Source organism: Symphodus melops, assembly GCF_947650265.1.
Source record: "Symphodus melops genome assembly, chromosome: 2".
Lineage (NCBI taxonomy): Eukaryota > Metazoa > Chordata > Actinopteri > Labriformes > Labridae > Symphodus > Symphodus melops.
Window position 1 is genome coordinate 1108875 of NC_136692.1, and position 20000 is coordinate 1128874.

The 20000-nt window shown below is 47.4% G+C and overlaps 2 protein-coding genes across 2 annotated transcripts in view; both read right to left on the bottom strand.

Moving 5' to 3' along the window:
- The window catches only part of LOC306819966 (nidogen-1-like), a gene marked incomplete at its 3' end in the record, with an annotated part of 17561 nt that extends 207 nt beyond the window's left edge, over nt 1-17354 (bottom strand). The window contains 9 exon segments of the mRNA XM_079337593.1: nt 11-102; nt 104-207; nt 1832-2065; nt 2167-2619; nt 3045-3185; nt 3309-3868; nt 3954-4183; nt 5497-5799; nt 16766-17354. Coding sequence (XP_079193719.1) covers nt 11-102; nt 104-207; nt 1832-2065; nt 2167-2619; nt 3045-3185; nt 3309-3868; nt 3954-4183; nt 5497-5799; nt 16766-16981 — 2333 coding nt within the window. The 5' untranslated portion in view covers nt 16982-17354.
- Nucleotides 17355-18760: 1406 nt separating this feature from the next.
- Nucleotides 18761-20000, bottom strand: part of LOC306818177 (hemicentin-1-like) — a 51917-nt gene continuing 50677 nt past the window's right edge. Inside the window, exon 18 of the mRNA XM_079335556.1 lies at nt 18761-20000. This exon is cut by the window's right edge and continues 14 nt beyond it. The gene's annotated coding sequence lies outside the window, so the exon portion shown is untranslated.

A 20000-nucleotide genomic window follows, 5' to 3' on the forward strand; every position in this document is an offset into this window, starting at 1 on the left:
CCAGAGAGACCAGAAAGACGTGCATTCACTCAGAGGCAGTAATGAGTGCATGCTGGAGGTGTCGTTACCATGGCAATAGCGTCCGTCTCCGGTGAATCCCATTGGTGCATTCGCAGGTGAACTGGAGGCCTTCGCCTGGCCGGCACACGGCGTTGATGTCACAGCCGTGTCTGCCGGTGAAACACGGGTTCTGCTCAGGGAGGGAGCCTGTGAGGGGCGTTCAACAAAACAGAGAGCGTCTGAGTGTGTGTGTGTGTGTGTGTGTGTGTGAGAGTGTGTGTATGTGAAGCCCCCCCGCTGTGTGGCGCTTCCAGAACGGCACGAAATGCGACGTAAATTCACAGACTGGACGCCAACATTACGCCGTCACAGAATCCAAACGAGCGTACAAAGACGTGATGACAGCTGAGCAGCCTGAGAAGGGCTATCGTTGTCTTTTTCCCATCATGCATCTGGGCGTCAGAGCTCCAGGTTTGGAAACTTCTCGGAGGGAACCACGACGCAGATGTTCCACTTTCTGCAGCTTCGTCACGTTTGTTTGTGTAACCAGAAACCCCCCCCCCCTCCCGCCCTTTTTACCTTTAACCCCCTCTTTCTAGTGAAAAAGGTCTTCCTGGTGCCCCCCCCCCCCCCGCCCTTTTTACCTTTAACCCCCTCTTTCTAGTGAAAAAGGTCTTCCTGGTGCCCCCCCCCCCCCCCCCCGCCCTTTTTACCTTTAACCCCCTCTTTCTAGTGAAAAAGGTCTTCCTGGTGCCCCCCCCCCCCCTGTGCACTGGATGATGGTATCTCGTTGACCTTCACCCCCTGCCAACGCGCTCGCAGCCTCTCTGATTGCAGCTGAGGAAATACAGCCGGGCTCAGATTACTGTTTGTCTTCCTGCGATGTTCAAACGCCGCCGGCCGCCGCCGCACTAAACTGTCGGAGGCGTTTCTTTCTGTGCATTCCTCTGGTTAATAACACACACTTTTTCACTCTGACTGACCCCCGACAGACGACCACGAGACACGGGGCGGCTCTTTTAGGACCCGTGAACAAAGCGTGCCATGTTATCGAAGGTCGCTGTCGGGAATGTGTGAACGCACACTCTCTCATTAACTTCCGAGAATCCAGGGTTGGAAATTGCAAAGTAACTAATTTTCCCACTGCCATCTTTCATGAAACGCCACCATGAGGCGCTGAGGACGAAGTGATGCTGCTTGGAGCGCCATTTTTCCGAGTCAGGACCATGATACGTTTCTGTTGTGATACTCCGACCCTGCCGTAGTTTTACAAAATGTTTCAATTCATCATGTAGAAACCAGCTCTCTCTGAACGCTCCGTTTTGGTGTGTGTGTCTCTTTAAATGCAATAAGCCCCGCCCCCTGAGTTTTCCCAGGAGACATCACTCCTCTGTAGAGAGAATAAAAATGGCGGACCTGCTGAAAAGTTTAGCTCTAGGCTGGAGGTGGAGGGAGGAGTTAACGAGGGAGGGGATTTTTTTTTAAACTTTTTTTTATCAGAATCCCACTGTGACATCACAAGGGGAGCACATTAGAAACGGAGCATTTTTCTCTGTGTGGTCAGACTTCTGCAGAACACAAACAAAGGACTGGACGGGTTTATTTCACATGTTGTGGGTCAGTAGACTCTCAGGTTACCCAGAAACACTGAAGAAGAACACGCCCCCTTTAAGATAATATTAGGATTTCAAGATAACGTAGGCAACGTTTATATTTCGTGTATTTTGTAAAAAGAAGTTTAAGTCTTTTTAATTCCCTCTTTGTTCCTTTTTTAACTTCCTGATAAACGTGCTTTTGTAAAATTAGAGTCACGTGAGACGTCAGCACTCACTGTGGACCGAGCCGATCTTGTTGCTCATGGCGTAGCGAATCAGGTCGTTGTCGGCGTCGAACATCACGAAGATCTGGTCCACGCTGAGCTGCTGGGTGGACGGCGCCTCCCTGCTGGCCTCGCCGTGTTGGCAGCTCTGGAAGGTGACGGTCTGACGCCATTGGTAGCTCCTGGTCTGGGCGGAGCCGTCGGGGGAGCTGATGGTGTAGTCACGGTTTGAGGAGGAAGTGATCACTGAGAGAGAATGACATCATCGATGACCATGAGTTATTTTACACCGCCGTTTTACGACGCTTCCGACACAGTGCTAACTCGCCGTTGGAACGCGCTCTTACAGTTTGTGTCGTACTGGTAGATCTCTTTGTACGGGTTGATCTGGACCGAGGACCCCAGCGGGACGGCGGGCAGACGTCCCTCCAGCTCGGTGCTCACCACCAGGTGGTCGTGCTCATCGATTCCTTTAAACTGCTGCTTGATGTTCAGACGCTCGTTCCCCGGGTAGAAGATCACCTCGGCCTGTCTCAAGAACACGCCGCCAACGAGACTGAAGCCGTTCTGGTAGCCGGGCTGCTCCAGAGCGAAGGCCCAGCCGATGACTCCGCCCAGCGAGGACAGCAGCTGCAGGGAGGGGCCCAGGCTCTTGGGGATGTTGCTGATGGCCACGTAGGCTCGTCCGTCGTTAGCGACTACGTACGAGTGCAGGTCGTTGTTGTTGAGTTCGATTGGCGAAGCAGAGTTCCCAACAAACACTCGACCGTTCACTTTTCCGTTCATTCTCTGTGGTTTTCCTGAAAAAAATAACAATTTAATCTCAAGTTTGTTTGTTTTTTTACTTTTCAGCCACAAAAGACGATAAAACTTTTGTTTTTAAATATCCAGTGATGTTCAGCGTCTGCTAGCATCTCCAGCCCGTTGTTCGCTAACTGTTAGCATGTGGAGTATGTGTTTGAGTATTCACCTGTTACCATGACAACTGGCAGCTACATTGCAGAGGCTCATTTATGACATGCTCGTGGAGATATGGGGACCGCCATCGTTTGGCTTCAAAATTTCACTTCAGGAGTTAATGTGTGACATCACTGAGACTACGTCCTTTTCGTATACAGTATAAAGCTAGACCTGTCGCTAGCGCGGGTTGTGGCTTTTCATTACATTAGAAGAAACCTAAAATTGGAATTTGAAAAATTTGAGTGAGACGGAAAACAGTCCTCACCTTCAGCAACGCAGTCTTTCCCGTTGCCGTAGAAACCGGAGCGACAGTGGCAGCAGTACCCGTTGCTGTAATCCCGACAGTCGGCGAAAGACGAGCACTTGTGCCTGTTGTGCGCACATGTCTCCAAATTGTACGCAAATACTGAAAGAGAGAAAAAAAAACCAGAAGAAGCCAATCAGCATGAGGTCGTAGAAAATACAACCTTAAGACTTGAGGAACACGCTAAACTACAATCTGTGGACAATTTCAGATTTCATGATTTACCGTTTACGTTCAGATCTTCGTCTTCGTCTACGACGACGATCTGGGGCTGGTGGGGCCGGGAATATGGGGGCACTGGCTGGACTGGTTCAGGGTTGGTGTATCTAGGTTCAGCTGGAACAGGGTCAGGGTATCTGGGCTGGACTGGGGTGTATCTATGATCGGGGTATCCGGTCTCTGTCTGGCCGGGGTATCTTGGCTCAGTTTGGTCCGGGTACCTCGGTTGAGCCCTCTCAGGGTCGATGAACGCTGGTGTGACAGATTCAGATATGCCGTATTCTGGCTCATACTGGTCCGGTTCTCCGTAATCTGGCTCTTCTGTCTCTGATCCGGTGAACCCGGGCGTGGTGAGGTCTTCTAGTTCTGGGTATCCAGGAGGACGGTTCTCAGGTTTGTAGGTTGAGGAGTCCCCAGTGTATTGCCTTGGCGGAGTGGTTACAGCGGGTGGGGTGGAGTCCTCGCCCTCAGGCGGGCCGGAGACCATTCCGGGTGAGATGGATATAAAGATCGGAGAGGAGCCAATCTCGTACACCCAAACCCCGTACTCGCCTGAGGTGGTCTTCCTGGTTTGGTAAAGGAAGAAGGGAAAGTCCGACTCAGTAAAAAGTCCACATTACACTTGCTTAAACAGTCGTAACAGATTCTTACTCTGTGAGATCCCTGACGGAGCTCTCTTCATCGGCGGTGATCTGGAAGTAACTTCCCTGTTGGGTATTCCAGAACCATCCAGACACCAGGCCTTCATTGAAGCCAGCCTGGAGGAGGTGGCTCTCGCCCCCTACTGAGGTGGATAGGAACTGCAGGTGGTCTCTGGGGTAGAGGAGGATGGCGCAGGAAGACGACTCCATGGACGCCACGACCAGCTGGAAAGTGTTTCTCTGAAAGAATGAAGGAAATGCTCATGAGCAAGGCATATCAACTGTTTAGAAGTCTTCAAAGTGAGACTCTGACGGGATTTTACTGTTCTGATTTGGTCTGGTTGACTCGGGGTTCTTCAGGGTTTGATCTCAGTTTGGTTGAAAGACTGATCACAGCTGAAGAACTTTAAAGAGGTCTTATGGATAAGTTGTATGTTCGTATTTAGCTGCATAACTAACTCTACTTATCTCCAGCCTAAATCCAGGAATGACCCGTATTTATTATCTAGTTAAAGGGTGCTGTCAGAGAGCTCCAAGCAGGCACCAAGGTTAATGATAAGCTAACCATTAATGGTCAACAAATACCTCCAAAGGCTGGCTTCACTGGGTAAAAGGTCAAATGTCAGACCACTCAGGGGTCAGAGGCCACATCCTTTCCCGAGCCCAGCTAGTGATCCGATAAGAGTTGAAAATGGATGAAAATATACTGACTTGTTCTACAATCAATGCTAAATGTTGATAGATTTTTCGTGCAACTAACCAGCCTCAGAAACCAACGACGAGCAGAACCAGTAGCCGGTCTGGTGGGTTTGTAGGCTGGGAGTGCCACTAATGTCCCGCTAATTCTGCTCTGTACAAGTAAGTCGTTCGTTGCAGCAAGCTAGTAGCATTTCTAATATGGCAGGCTTCACAATCAATAGTTGGATTTCTACCAATTAGCACATTTCTAATAGTTCCAGTCCAGTTTTATGAATCAGTAAAGAAGACAGAGAGCACATGTGGACTTAGAGTCAGAGTCATGTAAACTGCAGGGAGGGGAAACCACAGCATGACCGGCTACAGAACATATACTGTATATATGATGAGGTGCAATGAGACAGAAACGTCCTGGACGAGGGGGCTTTACCGGCGTCTTCTCTCTGCCCATTACATAACTCTTTCATGATGATCAACCAAAGGAAGCAAACAGAGAAACACGGGATACTTTATCCTAAACTACTTCTCATGTTTGAGTAAGCAAACGGAGGCGTTTAAGGATTGATGATCCAACAGGGACGGGACTGAACTTCACCAACTGGAACATTTTGTTTTGAGCAGCGCTCAGAAGTTGGAAAAATCTATCACTTAGAGGAACTAGTAATCCTTCAGGTTTGCTTTAGTCAGCCTCGGACCGTCTGGGTCTATTTTAGCATCCAGCGGGGGTAATTAGACGCAGATACCCTGACATTAAATCTGCAGCCTGTGGCCTCAAACACTTTGAGAACAAAACATTGTCTTTTGCACTTTTGAACTTATGTTGCTTCCATACAAACAACTCGTCTTTGGTGTCTTACCTTAGCGTCCACTCCGTCCCCTCGTCCAGACGTCCCTCTGGCGGCCATGTTCTCCCAGGTGACGATGAAGGTGCTGATGGGGTCCACTCCATTGTCTCTGGGGAAAGCTCGTCTGATGTGTTCGGCGGCTCGATTCAACGCGTCCGGGCTGATGTCTGACCTGTAGTAGACCCTGCCCTGTCCGTCACTGTTGTCCAGGTCGCCCAGCAGGACGGCCATCATTTTGAAACCGGCGGGCATCTTCCCCAGGTACTCGTCCTCAGCCGGAGGGTCGACCACGGACACAAACCCATTTGTGTTAATCTGGAGCACGGGGAAGATGAGTTTGTTTGTTAATGATGGATTAAGACCACAAACACGACTCGTGGTGCCAACAAGAACTCCAAATGATGACTTCTGATCGTACAGTTATTATAAGGTGTTTCACCAAATATCAGACCTGAGTTAATGACTGACCTTCACCTTGATCACCTTCACAACTTTACAATATAAACATTCCCTCGACACTGTTGTTGGTTTTTTGGCTCATTGTGAGATCACGTCTCAAACATAAAGATTTGATCAGTATCTTCTAAGTATTTTATGAGCTAATGGGGTTTCAGTAAAATCAGCAAATCGTTGCTTCTGTTGTAAGAAAACTTATCAAATCATTTAATCATTTGGTCCAAAGGGAAGAAATGTTGTTGCAATAACACGAGAGTTTCTGATTGTTATGGTTTTTTATTTAAAACCAATTAAAGAAGGATTATAAGACGAGCAACCCCCATCAGCTCCAGCGGATGTTTGTGGTCCTGCTGAGGTTCAGTTATGAACCAAAGATTGGAGCGAGACTTTGTCAAACTCCACAAAGTCTTCAGAAACCCTGAGGGGGAAACAAATAGAAAAGAAGAAAATCCAAGAGGATGATCTCTTTTGGCCAGTTTGAGCTCCCGTAGTTTGACTGGATTATCAGGTACCGGGTTCATTGATACGAGGGCCCCCTTTAGACGAGCACTGGGCCGTGACCATGAAGGAACGTTAGGAACATTTGTTTGGATATCTGAGGAGTGTTCGCGGTGAAGTCCAGACCGGAGCAGATCCAGTAGAAACCAGTTGTCCCACAGCTCCAGTCTTCTGTGCAGCTCGACTCGCTTTGTCGGCCCACAGGAATTCCTCACAATGACTTCCCATTCACTCAGAAGAAAGGGGTCTTTTTAACCTCATTAACTCAAATCCCCCTCACGGCGAATGGGAACAAACGCCGCAGTGACATGAACTTATCACTGGAAACGACTGGCGCTCAGAAAAAGAACAAAAAACACGCCAGGTGGACGCACCGTCTGAACTGCCCACAAACGCTGACGTGTTTGAGACACTTTGCCGACAAACAACAAATCAGAGTGGAGCGCTTCGGGGTCTGGCCCTCATCAAGGTCATCCTGGAAGGACACACGCTGAAACGTGGCGTTCTGATTTGTTAATAAAGTTGACCTTGTGGCGTCGGAGCTTTCTGAGTCACGCAGACGACAAACGGAAACAAGTGTGTGTCGACACCTTTCAGTGTGAGCTGATTGTGATCTCATTAATGTGAAAGGTTGATGCCAACACACACACACACACACACACACACACACACACACACGTCCTTAAAGGCAGGGTCGGTCATATTTAAAAACCAGCATGATTATAAAAGTAGTTTTCTCTCCGTGCTCCTTCTTCACCCCCTCCTCTCTGTGCTGCCTCATAAGCCACGCCCCCTCACTAACATGCAATGGCGCCATTGGTCCAGAAGTGGACTCTCAGGCTTTGAGTGTGGGCTCGTGCGTGCATGAAGTAGAGGACATTGGACGAAGTTTTTACGTGTTTACAAACTTTCTTTCTCAGAGCACCTGAGTTATTAATTACTGTCAGGACCTAAAGACAATTTCAATCAACATCTCTGGAGAAAATTCCTGATCCTGCTTTTAATGAGGTGATAAAGCCTTGATCAGTGTGTTTGAATCACTGCCTTGGACCACCACTACGTCGCTCCTTCAAAGCCACCAGACTTGATAAAAACAGCTGCTGGTCCACTTCTACCTCTGTGTGTAGAAGTAGACGAACGACTCGAGTGTCCTGCGAGCTTAAATCCCCTCTTTTCCTCAGTCTCTGGTGTGTTTGTAGAAAGACATGTACCAGCTGTTGGTGTCCTCTGTCCCTGCAGGGATCCGTCCTGTAATGTTGTCAGACACTTGGAAAAACAACGTGAGCCTGCGAGGAGGAGGAGAGGAGGCCCATCGGCCGGCTCGCTGCTGCAGGAGTCACTGCAGAGCTGATTGTACTTATTAAGACACCAGAAGATGTCCATATATGTGCAGTATCATAAAACACCACGGAGCGTTATCCTTGTAAACATGGCGTTATCTGGGGGGGGCGTTTGGATCGGCGCCTGGAACACATCAGCAGCTTCAGACATAAACTGTATATGTTACAGTTACTCAACGTTATCTCAGCATGAGAAGTTCTGCTGTCAGCCGTTAGAAGCTAAACAGCTGTTCCGTTCAGAGACGCCCCCCCCCCCCCCCCCCCCCACTCCCCCCCCATGCACAGATGAAACTCCCTCCTCCTCAGGCCGCCATAAAAACACCTCTGTGACGTTCAATCTGAATGTAGCAGAGGCGTAACTGGGGCGGGGGGGGGCGGGACAAAGGGGACCCCCCCCCCTCTGTGCCGCCTTCAGAGGTAGTAACAGAGGCGTTACAGTGTGTGTGTGTGTGTGTGTGTGTGTGTGTGTGTGTGTGTGTGTGTGCATGCCCGGCGTGTACAGGAATGAAGATCCGCCTGGTCGCAGGATACAAACATCCTCACCTCCCGACGGTCACATCCGCTCACCCGGGTCTCAAACGGGTTTGGGTTAGCTTGTTTGCGTTCACACATCAAACAGAGAGCGTCCAGAAGTGATCAGTGAGTTTGGTGCATGTGAGAAAGGGGGGGGGGGGGGAGGTCGTTAGCTGGTCCTGCTCAGACAATAAACCCCCCTGTGTGCTCTGCGGTGAGGCTGGAGGGTCTCCTCTACAGTCAGGAACCTGCTCGGGGGCGTCCGGCCTCTCGCCCTCATGCTGCTGCTGTCATTCATGCGTCTCTCTGCAGGAAGTGTCTGCAGACTTGTTTCAGAGTCAGCAGAGCGAGACGCCGCTCCTCTCGTTTCATCTCCTCTCTCATCTCTCAGATTCTCTTCTTTCCTGTCTGACCTTTGAAATCTGCTGCCGAACGCTCTTCAGATCTCAGACCAAACCTGCGTCTCCTCAACCGTCCAGCTTCCCGTTTGATTTTATCTGCTGGGACCGTTTCTTTAAGAGTAATCTGATCAGATTAAAGCCGACGGATTGGATGAAATCTTGAGAGCAGGTTGTGTAAAAGAAAAAGGATAAGATCAGGTAATCCAGTTTGTGTTGTTCAAACGCTTGAACACAAGCTGAACTTTGATTTCATGATCCTCTTGATCTCAGGTTTGAGATAAACTGGATTGCAGATTATATCTCATGAGCTGTCGTGTCTCTCTGCTGACGGAGTCGACCAATCACAGATCAGCGCCGTAAAAGAGTTTATGATTGTTATCTGTCTCAGAGGTCTCCATTCATTTATTTCCTTCCACTTATCCGTGGCCGGGAATCCTTTTCCAGCTCCTCCGGGGGATCCGAAGGCATTACCAGTCCAGATGTAGTCCAGATATAATCCCTGTAGTCTGATGTCTCTGAAGGCCTCCAGAAGGTTCTCTCCAATCATTGGATTGTACGTAAAAGTATGCATGTTCATCTCAAGGTAAATTACTTCTCAAAGTCATTGGAGTTATTGCCAGTGAAGGTTTTCAGTTTTTATTTTAGCTTGATGCTAACACGTAAGGGAAATTACCATTAAGGGGCTAACAGCTTTAGCATTGCCGTTGTTGTTATTTTAACTTCAGATGAAAATCTTTCTAGCTTTAAATTCTTAAGTAAAATAAAATATTCCTTAAGTTAAACAATTTTAAGTAAGATTCTTCTCATCTCTAAAGTCTGACGCCTTCTTCTTCTGTTGTTATATAATGGCGGTGAGCAAACAGCTTTAAGACGTTATGATGTTATTTCGGAGCGCTTGCCATTTTTCTTTCTTTCTTTGACTCTTAAACTCAAGAGTCAAATGAAGCGTCTGTCATGGTCTTGTGTGCAGACACAGTAAGAAGGAGGTTCCTGCTGCATACTTGTGTAATAATACACGTTCTGTCTGAGGCGCTGCTTGGCGAGGGCTCTTGCATCACGCATGTCCGACCCCTGAGATCATCGTTATCAGTGTGAGAACGTTCGGGGAGGAAACACGCCGAGCGCTGCCATCTGGTTTCAGAGGACAGATGTCTTGAATCTATACATTCCAGATGTACCAACCCTGCGAGGACTCTCCGCTTCCTGCTGAGGACGACCGGAAACAAAAACAACAACCTCCACAGCCGCAGAAACTTCAGCTGGAGACGAGCCAGAAGATTTGATGTTACAATAAGCTGAAAGCTGACGAACGCTTGAGGAGTATTTGATAATTACTGAGCAGGAACAGAAACAACAGGATGCCACTTATGTTGGGGGGGGGGGGGGGGGGGGGGGGGGGGGGGGGCACTTAAAAGAGGGGGGTGGGTCGTGTATGGACTGAAGACTCAAGGCGACCAATTAAAACTTCACGAGATCCCACAGAGGAAACTGAACGATGACCGCTGTCAGGCCGACATGTTCTAAGAAGCTTTTATTAAAGGAGCAGTCTGTAGCTCCGCCCCCTAGTGTTTGAAAGGACTACTGCAGTCTAAACTCTGATCATCACAGAGAGCTGTCCCCCCCCCCCCCCCTCCTCTCACATAGGTCAGCATGTAGTGGACACTGTAGCTTCAGTGTTTAGCCAGCTCTGCATGTGGTGGACACTGTAGCTTCAGTGTTTAGCCAGCTCTGCATGTGGTGGACACTGTAGCTTCAGTGTTTAACCAGCTCTGCATGTGGTGGACACTGTAGCTTCAGTGTTTAGCCAGCTCTGCATGTGGTGGACACTGTAGCTTCAGTGTTTAGCCAGCTCTGCATGTGGTGGACACTGTAGCTTCAGTGTTTAGCCAGCTCTGCATGTGGTGGACACTGTAGCTTCAGTGTTTAGCCAGCTCTGCATGTGGTGGACACTGTAGCTTCAGTGTTTAGCCAGCTCTGCATGTGGTGGACGCTGTAGCTTCAGTGTTTAGCCAGCTCTGCATGTGGTGGACGCTGTAGCTTCAGTGTTTAGCCAGCTCTGCATGTAGAGACACTGTAGCTTCAGTGTTTAGCCAGCTCTGCATGTAGAGACACTGTAGCTTCAGTGTTTAGCCAGCTCTGCATGTGGTGGACACTGTAGCTTCAGTGTTTAGCCAGCTCTGCATGTGGTGGACACTGTAGCTTCAGTGTTTAGCCAGCTCTGCATGTGGTGGACACTGTAGCTTCAGTGTTTAGCCAGCTCTGCATGGGTCTCTAAAGCTTTCTGCGTTCTAACCTCTCTCCATGTTTCATCTCCAACATTGATCCTAGTTTGAGCAGCTTTCTGCTGCTGGAGCTTATTAGAAACATGCAGAGGCTTTTTAGCTCGGGTACAATCACTTCTATCTGAAGCAGTTCCACTGCCCGCTTCCATCGCTGCAACACCTGTTCACCTGATAACTGCTCTCATATCTGGCAAACCCAGGGGCGTCCAAAACGGCCTTCAAAGCCCCGCCTACCTTCTCTGGTCCAATCAGATCCAGAGCATTCAGGAGCAGAATCTAAAGTTAGAAGGAGGACATACTGGCTGCTGCAGGTTTCCTTCATGACCACAGAGCAGCTCTCTGATTGGTCCTTTAACATTCAATGTGCAGCTTTTGTGTTTTGGATTGTTCAGATCCAACTTCATATTTCTGCGACCTACGATGTCATGAGAAAGGCAACAAGCAGAGGTAGAACAGCAACCCCAGGATGTTATGAGTGTGGTGCGTCTGTAGAGAGTGATGTTTGTGGTTTTAAAGAATCTAAAGGTTGTTCTTTGCAGGGATTCTTCCTGTCATGTTTTCACACACTAACAATCAAACTAATCAGTTGAGAATTTTTAAATCAATTAAAAAAAGTGTCTACAGCAGAACAAAGGGTGAAACATTTTAAAAAGGAGGTTGCACAGAAGCGTACAGTTTAAAGAAGAGAGACTTTAGGAAAGTGTGATACTGAAGTCGCTCTGTGGACCAAATTGTCCAGATTGCGTCGCCGCTTGTGGGGTAAAACCAACAGGACAGCGAGCCTCCGTGTATTTCCTGTCCTGTGTGTGAACACAACCCGGGGTGAACGCTGCTTCCACTCATTTATCCTCCAACAACAATTCATGAACACGTCCGCTCAGAGTTACACAAGTCCCGCCTGCAGCGTCTGAAACTCGGAGGTGACCGGAGCGAGACGCTGGTCGTGTCCCGGCAGCTTCCTGCCGAGAGCCCGAGTGCTCTGTGTGGTCTGCACACTGTTGTTTATACGGAGGAGGGGCAGGTGGGGAAGTGACCGGGACAAAGAAGAGGAAACACTTGAGGCGTTGATGTTTCACGAGTATATTACTTTTCAAAGTAAAGTGAAGAGAAGATATGAACTTATTTCATTGTTTGGTACTAAAAGACAAATCAGACTTTTAACATTCAATCTTCCTCACTCAGCTGGGAAACACTCGGAAGTTTGCTGTGGCGACCTCTGGTGTTAAAAAATGAAGCAAAGTGTAAAAATCCTGCAGTTCCTGGAGTGTCCACTAGAGGCTGGCTGCAGCAGCACAGGAAGTCACATACACACCCATTCAAACAGCCTGTTTTTACAGCAGACATGAACATGTTTACAGCCTGCTTCAAAAAACACACGGGGGACTCCAGCGCCCCCTGCAGGAACACACGGGGGACTCCAGCGCCCCCTGCAGGAACACACGGGGGACTCCAGCGCCCCCTGCAGGAACACATGGGGGACTCCAGCGCCCCCTGCAGGAACACACGGGGGACTCCAGCGCCCCCTGCAGGAACACACGGGGGACTCCAGCGCCCCCTGCAGGAACACATGGGGGACTCCAGCGCCCCCTGCAGGGACACACGGGGGACTCCAGCGCCATGTTGACCCTTCTGCTCACATTAAGTTATTCTGGCACGGTCACCAGTTAGGATCAGATAATGGTGTTTACATGAAGGAGTAGATCGACCCCCAACAGCATTGTTGAGGTCTGTTAACTCACGCTCTGCGATCCGTACCACGCCCGAGCACGTTTCACCCCCACAGACCAGTTGGTGTGACTAAAGGTCCGACATCCACAAAGATCCCGGGCTCCACATGTGTGAGAAACGTCTCAGAGTGAAACTCAGCGATGGGGCAGGATTAGTGGTCCAAGGGGCCACAGGGTAAAACTTGTAGGGCCTCCATTGTCTGCAGACATGACCCCCCCCCCCACCCCCACCCCCCCCCCCAACACCTTAAATCTCTCTACATGTGCCCCCTCCAAAACCTCCAGGTCAAACAGACACGTACAGGACGTCATCGTGAGACTCTCTCTGTGGATCCCTCTGTGCAGCTGGAGAAGCATTCAAGTCTTAAAGTGGATTTGTTTGCAGGAAATCTCTACGAAACATGACCCACCTGAGGAGATAATCTACCCCCAGGTGGTCTTTGGGGGGTAAGGGGGAGGGGGGCTGTAGCCTGAGGCAGGTAGTTGCCCAATTTGCCCCATTTTGTAAAGCGAAGCTACACAAGAAATCTCCTTAAAAGATGATTAGCCTTCATCAAAAAAGCGAGTTTAGAGACAAGATCACGTCGGATTCATCAGTTTAAAACCAAATGTGAACGCTCCGATCAGGATTAGCTGTCACATGACCTGAGGAATGTGTGTGTGTGTGTGTGTGTGTGTGTGTGTGTGTGTGTGTGTGTGTGTGTGTGCCCGCCCGGTGAAAGCTCTTTAATTGACTCACATTCCAGCCTGTGTTCACTGATTCACAGAGAGTCAAACACCTCCAGACCAACCAGAGGCTCCGCCTCCTTTTCTGACAGGAGTCTGATGAGGAGCTACGGGACACGTTTAAGGTTCTTCTACTAAACTGCTAAAAGTCAGGATCAGGAAACTCGTGATTATTTAGTGTGAATCTGGATGGCGGTCTCCGTGTGTCCCTGCAGGGGGCGCTGGAGTCCAATGGATGGCGGTCTTTAAATGCTGTCTCAGGCTAACTCTGAGTCAAGCTAACGACAGGCTGAGAGCTGAGGCGGGTTTTAAGCCTCCTGACAAACCGTTACACGGCGCCCACCTGTCAATCAGCTCAGCTACACGCCTTGTTGTGAATAACTCTGATCCTTCATCCAATCAAAACTGCTGAGTCATCAAAACATCCCCCCCGTACAGTGTGTGTGGATGGAGACATGAGCTAATCACACCTATTTGGTTTTTTGAAGCAGGCTGTAAACATGTTCATGTCTGCTGTAAAAACAGGCTGTTTGAATGGGTGTGTATGTGACTTCCTGTGCTGCTGCAGCCAGCCTCTAGTGGACACTCCAGGTACTGCAGCCAGCCTCTAGTGGACACTCCAGGTACTGCAGCCAGCCTCTAGTGGACACTCCAGGTACTGCAGGATGTCACACTTCAGCTTCATTCATCACCACTGTAGGTTTGCTGGTCAGTCTTTGAACTCTGCAGGACTGATGTGGATCTAAGACGCTGCAGACTCAGAGAGCAGCGGCTGCTTCTGTAAACGTGTGAAGTGATTAAGAGCCAATAGAGACGCTTATCAGGTGTGAACAAACACAGACGGAGAGCTCGAGGCTGATCACATGATTCACTTATCAATCACAGACGTTGACACATAAGAGTGTCCTTTAAGTTGACTTCAACAAAGCGAGAAAGAAGTGACGAGTCAGAAGAAGTGAAAGAGCTCAAAGCAGTCCGACAGTTTGAGCACCAAACGCAGGTCATGAAAGACGTCCCACTCGAGCAACATGGCCGCCTGCACGAGCACCTTTGTTTTGCTAACTGGCGGATGGATTTCTAGTTGTTTTCTCGTCTTCTGACCACGACAGATAACGACACCCGTGCACGCCACATTATTTGCATACAGTGTGCCAACATTGGTTCGTTCCCAACGTAGTTGAAGCGACTTAAAAAAAATTCAAACAGCTTCAAAGTTTGAAGCCGAGTCGGAGCCGAAAAGTGAAACAAACATTTGTCTCGGGTCGCTTCTGTGTGTTGGTGCCATGAGTGTTTGCTTTGCCTCTAATCTGAGCAGTCCAGGTGTCACTGAGTGAGTGGAGAGAAAACCTGATCAGGTGTGAAACAAACAAACACAGTGGGTGAATGGCAGACCAATCAGGCCACCTGAATCAATAATTACAGAGGAGATCATCACAGGAGAGGAATGAAGACCACAATGCTGACGAGACGGATTCATAAAGAAACCGACCTTAAATCACGACGCCAAATCCTCATCGAGCTAATCCGAATGGTTCTGAAACATCAGAGCAGTATCGTTCCAGTCTTTGTTTGACCTGTGACCCCACTCAGGTGACCCCAGACGTCCAAAACAAACACAGCTTCCTGCTACAGCTACGAGCCCAAAGAAAGGTTCCTGTATCTGATTGAGTGTACAGCCTGCTGAGCGTGGAAATTAAAGGTCACATATTACCCAGAATCCTCTCCTCTATGTCCCTCTAACATGTGTCTCTAGTCTGTCTACAAACCCCCCAGTGATGAGAAAAGTCCATCTTCTCCATCTTCTGCCTGCTCAAACAGGCCGTTTGGAGATGTTCCCTTCATGACATCACAAAGGGCAGTAGCCCCTCCCCTTCATGACATCACAAAGGGCAGTAGCCCCTCCCCCAGGTGGGTGACACTCCCACAGCTAGGTGTTTGTTCTGCCCTCTGAGTCTGCCTTCTCACCGTAAACAATAGGACATGGAGCCAGAAAGCAGCGAGTACACCCGAGCCCTTCCAGAGAGGGGGCGTGGTCAGACACAGCTCATTTACATATTTAAAGCTACAGACACAGAAACAGCCTGTTCTGAGCAGGGCTGAAATAGAGGAGTTTATAGACATGATCACATACAGGATCAGAGTGGATTTACAACAACACACTTCACACACATGATGAAGAGGAGCGAGGACACTGACACACAGAGACACTGCAGGTTTGTTTGTTTTTAGCCTGGAAGACTAAACTGAACGTCTTGTCGCTGAATTCAGGAAGAATGCAGAAGTACATTTTCTGAGCAATAATTAGAAATTGAATGTGAGCCTATTTGGGGTCAAAGTTGGGAAAGCCAGTGTGAGAGGATCTTTAATTGTGCAGTCAAAGAAACATCTTTACCGAAGTAAGAACTTTTAGTTTTTGGAGACGATACTGATCAGTAAATCAGATACTGATATATCAGCTGTTATCTTTCTCATGTCTGTTCAATCTGTAGAGAGAGATTTACTTTTAATGTGTTTATTACTTTAAATGCAGTTTTCAGAATAACCGATAGTGACGTGATGTACTAATATCAGCAGATTTTATGGACTGGCTGACTCATGTGTCGGGCTGTAATTTAAAGAGAGATATTTGAAGATAGAGGCTGCTCTAAAAGTGAAGTGATGAACAGAAAGCTTTGTGTGGCAAGAAGAACATCGAGAGTAAAGTTTTACAAAGACCCTCGAGTCGAGAAGAATCTTTAGACGTTCATTTGATGGCCGTTGTTTCTAACTGATGGAAAATCGTGCGTTAAAGGTGCACAAGTGTTCAGATTCTGTGGTATATGTTCCTACGTGTTTACTCAAACTGTCCTCGGGAACATTTGGTCCCTGGAACTGTTTGAAGTTACATTTCAGGCGTGATGGAGGGGGGTCCACATCAGGGAAAGCGTAACTCTCCTGGTAGCTTTTTAGCTCCAAACAGAGTTCAGGGATCCATTTTCTGCTTGGAAGAAAGTTTCTGTTTTCATTCAACAAATACAGCATTGAACTGTTTTCAAATTCCCTCTCAGCTCTATAGTGCACCTTTAAACATGTGGAGAGAAATACATCATCAACCTCTTTTAAGTTTGTTTACTTTAAAGTCTGAATGAATGATTTGATTTGAGGATCAAACTTTCCTCTATTTTAACTTTAAATCGATAACTTTATTAACTCTAACATATTTAGTTTGCAGCCAAACTAGCCTGAGTTTGTTCTCTCTTCATTTAAGTTCATTTAAACTGATTGTTTTGCACCTTTTCTCACTTTTCTTGTCTTTTTTCCTCACAGTTGAGATGCTTTAAACTGGATTTGAAACTCACATAAACTTTGTCGAAGGTTTCTCCGAAGAAGAACAGGGTCCCGTTGAGGGGCAGCTCGGCGGTGGAGTCCGAGCCGGGGGGCAGCAGCTGATCTCCGGCTTCTTCTCCGAAGTCGAACAGCTCCTCCAGCTCCAGAGCCCGGGTCGGAAGAACACCGAGACTCAGCATCTGCAGGCAGGACCAGACCCACAGCCAGCTCCGGAACGGGGGGCTCATTTTTTTCCGCGGATAAGTACGACCAACAGCGGGGAACTCCAGTGAAGGACGCCGGTTGAGGAGGTTAGAGCAGCCGATACAGAGGTGCACAGCGGCGGAGTGAAGGAGCGAGTGAGGAGGGGGGGAGGATGAATGGATGGAGGAGCAGCGGGAGGTACGGTGCAGTGTGACTTCCGGTAATACCTTTCAAAATAAAGTCACACACGTATAAACAGGTAGAATTGTTCTTTACACTGAGCTTTTGATTCAACGTGGCTGTGTTGAATACTTCAATCCGATTAGTCATAGCAACGTTGAAACGTCGCCGTCGTCAAGAGAAGGAAGACAAACGGTTGCTAGGGACGCAGCTGACTAACTTTAATCATATCAATCCGCGGAAAGAAGAGCGGCTCGGTTACAGCGGGAAAAGGAGCGCGCAGAGATTGACAGCGGAGGGAAGATAGGGCCAAAAGGCGCCAACAAAATGTTCGCTACAACGAGAAATCGACTAAACATGAGATTAATTTTGACGTAAACACCTTACAGAACATGCTAGGGGATATATATGTGTTTTAAAAATGTCCACAGACTCTGACATGACCAGGCGGTTTAAAGTTTAGCAGAGAAAAGAGAGCGGGTGCTGTCAGATAGGGCCCCCCAGGGAGGTTTCCTACTGTCATTGCAAAATTTGCACATTTTGAATCCTGCTGTGTAAAAGTTTGTCGGCCCTCGGTCTCCCCCCATTGGCCAAGCAGCACATCTCGCCCTAACGGACTATTTGTTTAGCAGAAAGAATAAATAAAGGCCTGTCTGTTCAATCAGTCAAACCAGCTAACATTATTTGCACAGCACAAATTAATAACACATTTTATCTCCAGACGTTTTTATTATTTTCCATATGAAAAATGGGAGAGGGGGACATGGAAGGAAGGATTTCTCCTTCGTATTCCTCGTGTTCCTGTCGTCCACACTTCTTGCTCCTCAGGTGGAGGTCAGAGCTGGCTGTGCATTCATGAGGACTGTAGTGGTTGTTTGTTAGGACAAAGTCCAACGGTGAAGGATGGACGTCAGACTGATGTTGACGCCTGTGGAAACGTAGAATAAAATTTGATGGGGCTCATACCGTAAACGTATTTGTCTTGGCCATCACCATCCGATACAGATGAATTCACTTCATACAGGATGTTTAGTTATCGTCACTTTTTCTAAATGAAAAATGAAATCAAGTTTGAAAGTGCTCTGAAGAAGTGAGTTCTCTGATTCATCTTTTCCAAATGAGTCTCAGATAAACATGCTGAGTCAGGAAGATGTCACCACCTAGTGGACACAGAGTCTAACTACAGGAGGTGTAGAGTAAAGTACTTTGTAGCATGGTGTTTTCTCTTCATATTTATAGGACATTAAAGGTCCCATATTTGACCTTTTTAGGGTTACTATATCTATCAAAAATGTCAAATACAAATCACCTGCTGTAGTTAACTAGTCTACTATTTCCTAGAACTCAGAGGGCGACCTCCTTTCCCACCTCTAGTCTAATATTTTTTATAAGATCGCAGCTCAAAATAAAATCATCTAACACCCAGCCAAGGAGGAAGGGTCCATCTGAGCGCTGCCAGGATTATCTAAATATCCGTCCCCTAGGATAATTAGGTACCAAGCCCTTAACAGCTACCCCTCTACTGTCGCTGCTACGTGCTATGAGCTGTGAAAATCTGTTTCTGTGTGCCGTAGTGCGATGGGTCAGTGCTTACCTCCGAGGCTCACGGGGCGTCGTGAAGAAACCCAATCAAAACAGGATGATTTCACAAGATTTTATGACATTTATTGAAAATTCAAAAATTGTAATCTCACAAAGTCTTTTAAAACTCCGATACAAATCAGTAAATTAAAAAATGTATAAATGGAATAATAAGAGTTAAAAATCAGATATTAAAAGTTTTAAACCAAGTGTCTGAACTCTATGTTTTTATCCCAAAAGGTGAATTTTGTGATCAGAGCGACGTGGAGTGAGTTAGCAAGAGTGTCCTTTGTGTAAGTGTGTACTTTGTGTAAGTGTGTACTTTGTGTAAGTGTGTACTTTTTGTAAGTGTGTACTTTGTGTAAGTGTGTACTTTGTGTCAGTGTGTACTTTGTGTAAGTGTGTACTTTGTGTATGTGTGTACTTTGTGTCAGTGTGTTCTTTGTGTCAGTGTGTACTTTGTGTAAGTGTGTACTTTGTGTAAGTGTGTACTTTATGTCAGTGTGTACTTTGTGTAAGTGTGTACTTTGTGTCAGTGTGTACTTTGTGTAAGTGTGTACTTTGTGTAAGTGTGTACTTTTTGTAAGTGTGTACTTTGTGTCAGTGTGTTCTTTGTGTCAGTGTGTACTTTGTGTAAGTGTGTACTTTGTGTCAGTGTGTTCTTTGTGTAAGTGTGTACTTTTTGTAAGTGTGTACTTTGTGTCAGTGTGTACTTTGTGTAAGTGTGTACTTTGTGTAAGTGTGTACTTTTTGTAAGTGTGTACTTTGTGTCAGTGTGTTCTTTGTGTAAGTGTGTACTTTGTGTAAGTGTGTACTTTTTGTAAGTGTGTACTTCGTGTCAATGTGTTCTTTGTGTAAGTGTGTACTTTGTGTAAGTGTGTACTTTTTGTAAGTGTGTACTTCGTGTCAGTGTGTTCTTTGTGTAAGTGTGTTCTTTGTGTAAGTGTGTACTTTTTGTAAGTGTGTACTTCGTGTCAGTGTGTTCTTTGTGTAAGTGTGTTCTTTGTGTAAGTGTGTACTTTTTGTAAGTGTGTACTTCGTGTCAGTGTGTTCTTTGTGTAAGTGTGTTCTTTGTGTAAGTGTGTACTTTGTGTCAGTGTGTACTTCACAAAGCAGAAACCACGTTAAAGTCATGTGATGGTCACATGGTCTAAATATATAGAGGATTACAGCTCCTACATGTCTACAAAGATTACAAACACTAGAGCATGGGGGCTCTCTCGCCTCCTCGTCTCCTTATCTCCTCCTCCTCTCGTCTCCTCATCTCCTCTCCTCCTTGTCTCCTCTCCTCTCTCCTCTCCT